The sequence below is a fragment of the Coregonus clupeaformis genome, chromosome 27 (genome assembly GCF_020615455.1).
Source record: "Coregonus clupeaformis isolate EN_2021a chromosome 27, ASM2061545v1, whole genome shotgun sequence".
NCBI lineage: Eukaryota > Metazoa > Chordata > Actinopteri > Salmoniformes > Salmonidae > Coregonus > Coregonus clupeaformis.
The window spans coordinates 50,877,669-50,887,668 of NC_059218.1; the positions used below are offsets into that span (position 1 = coordinate 50,877,669).

General features: G+C 47.4%; 1 protein-coding gene across 4 annotated transcripts in view; it reads right to left on the bottom strand.

Annotated features, from left to right (window-relative positions):
* LOC121554449 (H(+)/Cl(-) exchange transporter 5-like) overlaps positions 1-10,000 on the bottom strand; it is a 25,673-nt gene that overhangs the window by 8,189 nt on the left and 7,484 nt on the right. For all 4 annotated transcript variants that reach the window (XM_045208255.1, XM_045208253.1, XM_041868044.2 and 1 more), the window contains exons 3-13: positions 8,709-8,893; positions 7,844-7,943; positions 7,398-7,585; positions 6,881-7,003; positions 3,747-3,843; positions 2,968-3,077; positions 2,706-2,786; positions 1,716-1,950; positions 1,323-1,509; positions 1,091-1,250; positions 598-784 (exon numbers count right to left, since the gene is read on the bottom strand). In XM_045208255.1, the coding sequence (XP_045064190.1) occupies positions 598-784; positions 1,091-1,250; positions 1,323-1,509; positions 1,716-1,950; positions 2,706-2,786; positions 2,968-3,077; positions 3,747-3,843; positions 6,881-7,003; positions 7,398-7,585; positions 7,844-7,943; positions 8,709-8,893 (1,653 nt within the window). The remainder of the gene's footprint in view (positions 1-597; positions 785-1,090; positions 1,251-1,322; positions 1,510-1,715; positions 1,951-2,705; positions 2,787-2,967; positions 3,078-3,746; positions 3,844-6,880; positions 7,004-7,397; positions 7,586-7,843; positions 7,944-8,708; positions 8,894-10,000) is intronic.

Consider the following 10,000-nt stretch of genomic DNA (forward strand, 5'->3'; position numbering starts at 1 on the left):
CCCTAACCCCTATCCCTAACCCCTAACCCCTATCACAGTTGTCCCTCCCATCATGGTGACCTAGTGACCTCCTCACCCAGACATGCAGCCGCCCCCACCATAGTATTCTAGTGACCTCCTCACCAAGACATGCAGCCGCCCCCCACCATAGTATTCTAGTGACCTCCTCACCCAGACATGCAGCCGCCCCCACCATAGTATTCTAGTGACCTCCTCACCCAGACATGCAGCCGCCCCCACCATAGTATTCTAGTGACCTCCTCACCCAGACATGCAGCCGCCCCCACCATAGTATTCTAGTGACCTCCTCACCAAGACATGCAGCCGCCCCCACCATAGTATCCTAGTGACCTCCTCACCAAGACATGCAGCCGCCCCCACCATAGTATTCTAGTGACCTCCTCACCCAGACATGCAGCCGCCCCCACCATAGTATTCTAGTGACCTCCTCACCCAGACATGCAGCCGCCCCCACCATAGTATTCCTAGTGACCTCCTCACCAAGACCATGCAGCCGCCCCCACCATAGTATTGTAGTGACCTCCTCACCCAGACATGCAGCCGCCCCCCACCATAGTATTCTAGTGACCTCCTCACCCAGACATGCAGCCGCCCCCACCATAGCGTAGAGCCCTGGTGTGATACAGTCCGCCCCTGGAGAACACCAGCCCTTGAAGATGATCCAGTCGTGATGGTTTAACGCCATCTGTTCCATGGCAACTCCCAGTAGTCTGCCTGCTATCGCCCCTACAGCCATACTGGGGATGAAGAGACCGGAGGGGACCTGGAGAGATGGAGGGAGTGGATGAGCGTGTAACCAATTGTCAAATATTGATTGTCCTTCTTGCTGTTACTAGCGTCCTGTCCAGGGGGTGTACTGTACATCAAGCTGCCTCACTACAGAAACAGGAGATAGACTAGTGTCCTGTCCAGGGGGTGTACTTGTACATCAAGCTGTCTCACACCCTATGGGCCGTTCTGGCTCGGACAAGGTGATAAGAGAATATTTATCAAAAAAAGATCACAATTGTTAGATCAAAAATAGGCAAAAATAATAATAACACAACCCTCCACCTCCCATCCCACCTACCTTCATGCCGAAGGTAACCACGGTGACCAGCATCTTGAAGAAGAGGGCCAGTGCCAGTTGCCATAGTGCTGTGTACACCCCTGGTCCAGCTGGCCTATCAGGGAGTGTGTTACTGAACGCCCTATCAGCGAGGGTGGCACTAAACACCCCTGAGTCAGACCTGAAGGAATGAAATAGTAAGTACATTTTAGTTGACAACATTTAAACACACACTCCACCCCCCAGTTAGTACCTGTTCTCAGAGCTGTTGTATTCACACAGCTGTGAGGAGTCCAGTAGAGAACAGTCATTAAACAGTTCTGAGATCAGTTCTGACCCACTCATCCTGGTGTAACTGTTAGGGAAGGAGAGGAGGGCTGTGATTCCAGTTACCACCAAGACCTCCAGCACCGGGTAGTGGCCCAGACGAGTGGTCTTACCTGGGGAGAGGAGGAAGTCAATCAGTTAGTTAATCAGTCCATCATTGTGTTAATCAATGAATAAACCATTCACTCAGTTAGTCAATCAAAACGGGAACAGGAGAGAAACAGAGGGTCATTAGTTATAAGTAAAGAAGTCTCTCCCTCTCTCTCTCCCCCCCCTCTCCTCTCCCCCCTCTCCCCCTCTCTCCCTCCCTCCCACTCACGTCTTCTGCACCAGGCGATATTAGCCCTGATGAAGAGCGCCCCCCAGAGGCCACCGAAGACACCCAGGAGGATAAAGGGGACCAGCTCCACCATGTGCCAGGGGGTGTGGAACTCCACGTAGAACAACACCAGTCGGCTGTTACCAAACGGGTTGATGGAGCGGAGGGTGAAGGCTGCCACCAGCGCAGCGAAGAACGACCTCCACAGGGTCTTCAGAGGGAAGTAGTAGCTCACCTGGACAGGGGGAGAAGAGAGGGGGACAGGGGGAGAAGAGAGGGGGACAGGGGGAGAAGAGAGGGGGACAGGGGAGAAGAGAGGGGGACAGGGGGAGAAGAGAGGGGGACAGGGGGAGGAAGAGAGGGGGACAGGGGGAGAAGAGAGGGGGACAGGGGGAGAAGAGAGGGGGACAGGGGGAGAGAAGAGGGGGACAGGGGGAGAAGAGAAGAGAGGGGGACAGGGGAGAAGAGAGGACAGAGAGAAGAGAGGGGGACAGGGGGAGAAGAGAGGGGGACAGGAGGAGAAGAGAAGAGAGGGGGGACAGTGGGAGAAGAGAGGGGGACAGGGGGGAGAAGAGAAGGGGGACAGGGGGAGAAGAGAAGAGAGGGGGACAGGGGGAGAAGAGAAGAGAGGGGGACAGGGGGAGAAGAGAGGGGGACAGGGGAGAAGAGAGGGGGACAGGGGGAGAAGAGAGGGGGACAGGGGGAGAAGAGAAGAGAGGGGGACAGGGGGAGAAGAGAGGGGGACAGGGGGAGAAGAGAGGGGGACAGGGGGAGAAGAGAGGGGGACAGGGGGAGAAGTTCTGTAAGTCTCGTTCACCAGTCAAAAGGACTAGTTTCATGTACATGTAGTAGTATCTCTTTCTTCAAGTCTCCTACTTACAATTTTATAGCGCAACATTAACATTGGTGAACAAAAAGTACCATTGGTGAAATCTCCGGGTTTATCCCTGAATGTTTTACTTTCATTATTCAGGTGAAGAGTTCCCTTACCTCCTCCAGACTGAAGAGCACTCCTCCTATAGGAGCTCCAAAGGCCACAGACACGCCCACTGCTGCGGCTGCAGACAACACCTGGGACAGAAGGGTAGATCAGTATACACTAAGACAAAAGACGCAGATGAAGGACATTTTACGATGAGAGGAGGGCCTCTGCCACAATAATGAGATGCAACCATGATCCTAACAAAATGGACAATTAAGTATCTATTTCATCTCTACTGATTCAAACTAAATCGTTCCTCTCTTCTCTAACCTCTCGACGTTTCGCTTCGTTCTGTCGGTACTTGGTGAACAGGTGACAGAGGATGTTGGCACAGCAACAGGCCACATGGACCAGGGGACCTTCCTTGCCAAGACTGAGACCTGTAGAGACAGAAAGACAAGTCAGTGTTTATTTACAGTTCATAGCGAGAGAGAGGGAGAGAGATACATTGTAAATACAACCCATATTTACGTTTATTTATTTTCCCTTTCATACTTCAACTACTTGCGCATTGTTACAACACTGTACACTTTTGTGAGTGTAATGTTTACTGTTCAGAGAGAGAGCGACAGAGAGCGACAGAGAGAGAAATAGAGCGAGAGAGAGAGCGACAGAGAGCGAGAGAGAGAGCGACAGAGAGCGACAGAGAGAGAAATAGAGCGAGAGAGAGAGCGACAGAGAGCGACAGAGAGCGAGAGAAAGAGCGACAGAGCGAGAAATAGAGCGAGAGCTAAAGAGAGCGAGAAAGAGATAAATAGAGTCGAGAGAGAGAGCGAGAGAGAGCGACAGAGAGCGAGAGAGAGCGACAGAGAGCGAGAGAGAGCGAGAGAGAGCGAGAGCGACAGAGAGAGACAGAGAGCGAGAGAGAGAGCGAGAGAGAGAGCGAGAGAGAGAGCGAGAGCGACAGAGAGAGCGACAGAGAGAGACAGAGAGAGCGAGAGAGAGCGAGAGAGAGAGCGAGAGAGAGAGCGACAGAGAGCGAGAGAGAGAGCGAGCGAGAGCGACAGAGAGAGAGAGAGAGAGAGAGAGAGAGAGAGAGCGAGCAGTACCAGAAGAGACAGCCAGGACCAGGGTAATTGTCTTGATGATTAGGGTCCATTTCCCCAGGTAGCCTCTAATGATGAACCCAGAGAGGATGGTCTTTATCTGGGGAAACACAGGAGGGGAGAGGGGGTTAGGGTCTGTTATGGAAAAACAGAGTGAGGCTTCTGTAGAAGCAATGAAGCAAGGACATTTGGTTCAAGTTCATTAGGGCACCACGTAGCAAATCATTTTGCAGCGAAAAATGAAAACAACAAGTTTATTATTGGACACATCCATGTCCTTGTTTCAGTCCGTTTTCTGCCTAATTAAACACAACCCAAACTAACAACACACTCACCACAAGCACAACCAGACCGTTTGTAGAACAAAAACATGCTAACTTCATAACGCTGAGAGATGTAAATGTAGTCATCTATTTTAGATGGTGTGGTTGTTGCAAAACAATACCAATGTGTCAATGATGGTTTTAAACCTCTCCCTTGAATGTGGGACCTTTGACAAACTTTCACAATGTTGTTACCTTGTTTTGCTTTGTGACAATTTGCCCCAATATCTCCTCACATGAGGGAAATAAAAATGCAGTCGTTTTCATTTTAAGCACATTGTCGTGTGTGTGTGTGTGTGTGTGTGAGAGATTGTGTGTGTTTGTGTGTGTGTGCGTGTGTGTGTGTGTGAGTTTGTGTGTGTGTGTGTGTGTGTGATTGTGTGTGTGATTGTGTGTGTCTGTCTGTGTGTGTCTGTGTGTGTGTGTTTCTGTGTGTGTGTGTGTGTCTGTGTGTCTGTGTGTGTCTGTGTCTGTGTCTGTGTGTGTGTGTGTGTGTGTGTGTGTGTGTGTGTGTGTGTGTGTGTGTGTGTGTGTGTGTGTGTGTGTGTGAGTAGTTGTGGCTACAGCTGAAAGTGTTTTAGCCCCATTTCGAAGGACAATACAGGTCAGTGACAACCCCAATAACACAGACATGGTCTTCACTCCAAAACAAAACTGTCCGCATCCCAAATGGCACCCTATTCCCTACATAGTGTCTTACTTACCGGGGCGCTGGTCAAAAAGCAGTGGACTTCATAGAGAATAGGAGATATTTGTTTTCTCAGAAATACAGACGAGAGTGATCAGGGTGTGGCTTTAAACACCTGGTAGTGTTCACATTTCAAAAATGGGTGTCTCAAAAAATAAAACAACGTACATTCTGCTCCTCCGAATGGTCTCGTACGTTGTCAAAAACTTGAGTTTCTGAAATTCAATGCATGCTAAATGCTCATACGATGTCTAGAGACGCCGGAGTAAATTTTCAAAGAGAAATATTCATTTTTCACTTCAAAGTCGGTTACGTACAGTGCATTCGGAAAGTATTCAGTCCCCGGCCTGCTTAACTGGCTTACGTTACAGCCTTACACTGAAATGTATTAAATCGTTTTCCCCCTCAACAATCTACACACGACATCCCATAATGACAAAGCAAAAACAGGTTTTTAGAAAAGTTTGCAAATGTATATAAAATCAAATAAAACTGAAATATAAGATTTACATAAGTATTCAGACCCTTTACTCAGTACTTAGTTGAATCACCTTTGGCAGCGATTGCAGCCTAGAGTTGTCTTGGGTATGACGCTACAAGTCTGGCACACCTGTATTTGGGGAGTTTCTCCCGTTCTTCTCTGAAGATCCTCTCAAGCTCTGTCAGGTTGGATGGGGAGCGTCACTGCACAGTTATTTTCAGGTCTTTCCAGAGATGTTCGATCGGGTTCAAGTCCAGGCTCTGGCTGGGCCACTCAAGGACATTCAGACACTTGTCCCGTAGCCACTCCTGCGTTGTCTTGGCTGTGAGCTTAGGGTCGTTGTCCTGTTGGAAGGTGAACCTTCGCCCCAGTCTGAGGTCTTGAGCGCTCTGGAGCAGGTTTTCATCAAGGATCTCTCTGTACTTTGCTCCGTTCATCTTTCCCTAAATCCTGACTAGTCTCCCAGTCCCTGCCCCTGAAAAACATCCCCACAGCATGATGCTGCCACCACCATGCTTCACCGTAGGGATGGTGCCAGGTTTCCTCCAGATGTGATGCTTGGCATTCAGGCCAAAGAGTTCAATCTTGGTTTCATCAGCCCAGAGCATCTTGTTTTCTCATGGTCTGAGAGTCCTTTAGGTGCCTTTTGGCAAACTCCAAGCGGGCTGTCATGTGCCTTTTACTGAGGAGTGGCTTCCGTCTGGCCACTCTACCATAAAGGCCTGATTGGTGGAGTGCTGCAGAGATGGTTGTCCTTCTGGAAGGCTGTTCCATCTCCACAGAGGAACTCTGGAGCTCTGTCACAGTGACCATCGGGTTTTTGGTCACCGCCATTCTCCCCCGATTGCTCAGTTTGACCGGGCGGCCAGCTCTAGGAAGAGTCTTGGTGGTTCTAAGCTTCTTCCCTTTAAGAATGATGGAGGCTGCAGAAATGTTTTGGTACCCTTCCCCAGATCTGTGCCTCGACACAATCCTGTCTCGGAGCTCTACGGATGATTCCTTCGACCTCATGGCTTGGTTTTTCTCGACATCAACTGTCAACTGTGGGACCTTATATAGACAGGTGTGTGCCTTTCCAATCCAATGTCCAATCAATTGAATTTACCACAGGTGGACTCCAATCAAGTTGTAGAAACATCTCAAGGATGATCAATGGAAACAGGATGCACCGGAGCTCAATTTCGAGTCTCATAGCAAAGGGTCTGAATACTTATGTAAATAAGGTATCTGCTTATTATTTTAAATACATTTGCCAACATTTCTAAAAAAACGTTTTTGCTTTGTCATTATGGGCTATTGTGTATAGATTGATGAGGAAAAAATATATTTTTATCCATTTTAGAATAAGGTTTTTTTTATTTATTTTTTACGCAAAGAAAACTGGGTCTGGGTTTCTAAGGGTTAAATAGAACTGGATGCAATTCGATGAGACTGAAAAAGGTGGAAATGAAGGCTAGGAGTGACAATAAACACGTATTTTTTAAAGGCAAAAGCTTTAGTCTTTTGTAACACTTTCGACATGTCTGAGCATGTCTGAGAGTGTCTGTGTGACCCAAAACCGGTTCAGTTAGCCCACTGAGCTAAAGGCTGCATGTGTATACCGTGTCTGTGTTCTGTGTGCAAGTATCTGTGTGTGTGTGTTCACCTCTGGTATTCCTGATCCACAGGCATAAGGTGCGAAGGCCCGGACCAGAATGACAGCCAGGAAAGAGAACAGTAGAGCACACAACGTGAACATCAGGTAGTTGACTATGTACGCTGCCGCCCCCTACAGGATACACAGAAGGAGGACAGGGTCAGAACTGCAACTATTGATTATTACTGTAGTCTGGTCACCATGAGTAGATAAACACCAAGTAATGTTTCTCGTCAACCACCAGAGGGAGCTCACACCCTACTGAAAATGTACATAGCCATGGTCACGTCAAATCAATTTTTATTTGCCACATGCCCCCGAATACAACAGGTGTAGACGTTACAGTGAAATGCTTACTTACAAGCCCTTAACCAACAATGCAGTTTAAGAAAATAAAAAGTATTAAGTAAAAAATAGATGAATTGCATAATGCAAAAATTATAAACCCAAACTGGGAAGTTAGTTATTTTTCAATGATCTACACATGCTTACACACACACACACACACACACTTCCCCCTCCTCACCTCTGAGCTACCAGCCAGTAGTTCAGCCCAGCTCTGCCACTGTGGACATTTGTCTCTCTCCTGAAAGGTGGTTTGGTTAGAACCCCAGCAGCAGTGTTCATGGTTGAACCAGAACCTAGATAGACACACACCTTCCTTCAGGTCTGTTAACCAGTGGGCCGAGATGTCTATCAAGCCCGCTAGAGCACCTGGGGGGAGAAGAGAGAGAGAGGGGAGAGAGGAGAGAGAGGAGAGCGAGGAGGTATATGCATAGGGAGAGAGAGAGAGAGAGAGAGAGAGAGAGAGAGAGAGAGAGAGAGAGAGAGAGAGAGAGATGAAAGAGATGAAAGAGGCGATAGAGTTGGAGAAAGAGACAGAGGAACAAAGAGGAATATTCTACTGTAAAGGATGAGTGATAGGAAGATGGAGAGAGTCTCACACACACACACACGCACGCACGCACGCACCTGACATGAGTCCTATGAGCAGCATGAGCAGCCAGCCAGAGAAGGCATCGCAGATACTATGGAGCAGGGCCCAGGTAGACTGCTCACTCTTACTGGTGATCTGGAGAAGAGAGGGAGGGAGGGAGTCAGTTTTCATTTTTCTCTTATGGAAAGGCCTTGTAGTTTAGCCTATCACCTCTTAGGTCAGCTTCTGTTACTGTAGTGACCATGACAACGGCCTTCCTTAGCTCTTAGAAGACAAAGACATTTCCATTCATTAAGGCCATACTGAGAAAGCTTCCATTGTCCAGTGCAACAAAATGACAACTATCACCTGTGCGTTTTGTTGACTGTGTCTATTTCCCGTGCGGAGCTGGATAAAAAAAAAAAAAAAAAAAAAAAAGCGCTCCAGTTCTCTGCCCCTTCCACTTGGAATGAACTACAAAAAGGACATTAAATGACAGCTTGTCTCTTCGAATGAGTTTATAGCTAGGTTTAAAACTATGGTGGTCAATGTTTTCACCTTGATGCACCACACCGTCCCAAAGCATCTTAACATTGATGTTTTTATAACTGTTTGGTGTTTTGTGTTGTAAATGTGTCAAACGTTTGTGCGCTGCTATATTGGCCATGTCTCTCCTGTAAAATAGATTGTAATCTCAGTGAGACTAACCTGGTAAAATTAAGTTTAAATAAAAAATGTAAAAAAGGTCTCTTCCTCAATTCATCGTCTCTCCTCGCCTCCTTCTCAAAACTCATTGGAGGAGAAGGTCAGAAGGGAGGGGCCATGGACTTTCTTCTCCAATGAGCTTTGAGAAGGAAGTGAGAAGATGGATGCGAGGAACCAAGGAAAGATGGATTGAGAAAGCTGTGACCATGATCCCACCTCTCTGTGGCGGTCGCGGTCCTTGCTCTTCTCTCTGACCCAGTCGATGGTGTTGAAGTCTTCATAGGTCCCTACCCCCGGTACCGGCTCGTCTAGTAGGTCCATCAGCTTACCGTTACCGGAACTACCGGCCCCGTTACCGGTCATACCATTAGAGTAGCCGGTATTACCGTAGCCGTCATGGCCTTGGAGAGAGAGAGAGAGAGAAGGATATGTTACGTTAACACACACACAAACACACACACTTTGAGAAACTGTTTGCTTCACCCGCTACACTATTGTTACCAACTAAATAAAATGTGAAAGAACATCAGTAGAAAATAATGTGTATTGTAGAGACACTGAGAAATATCGATAACGCCTTTGTAAACAATACTACAATACATTACTTTATTAAGATAACGTTTTCTGTGTGACTGACCATAGACACATTTCCCAAGACACAACAAAAGCTCTACAAACCATAGAGGCTGTGCCCCACATAGCACCCCTTTTCCCCATGGGAGAATCTCAATTGCGTACTGACCGTCTTTCTTCTCTCCCCTCGTCTCTTTCTCAAAACCCATTGGATGAGAAAGCCAGAGGTCCCGCCCCTCTGACCTTCTCCTCCAATGGGTTTTGAGAAGGAGGCGAGGAGAGCAGAAGCAAAAAGGGTATTCTCCCTACGTAGTGTAATCCTTTTAACCACAGCCCTGTGGGGATTAAGGTACCATTTCAGACACAGCCAGAGTTAGCGCCCGCAACAATAACCACCTCAACAACAACTCTAATCAACATCTCTCTAACGACAACAGGAAGTGACACAGGAAGCAGCCCGATTTCAGCTTTTTGTGTGCAAAACAATACGGTCCCTGGTGAATGAGACTGGAGTTATTCCACTGAAACAACCCCGCAGCCATCGTCGTCAGTCATCAGAGTGGTAGTGGAAGTCATAGTGTTTCCCAAATGACACCCTATTCCATAAATAGTGCACTACTTTTGACCAGGACCCATACATAGAGCTCTGGTCAAAAGTAGTGTATTATACAGTGCCTTCAGAAAGTATTCACACCCCTCGACTTTTCCAAATTTTGTTCGTTATATCCTGAATTTAAAATGGATTAAAATGAGATTTTGTGTCACTGGCCTACACACAATACCCCATAAAGTGGAATCATGTTTTTAGAAATGTTTACAAATTAATAAAAAATTAACAGTTGAAACGTCCTGTGTCAAATATTCAACCCCTTTGTTATGGAAAGCCTAAATCAGTTCAGGTGTAAACAGGAGCATAACATGTCACATATATAAGT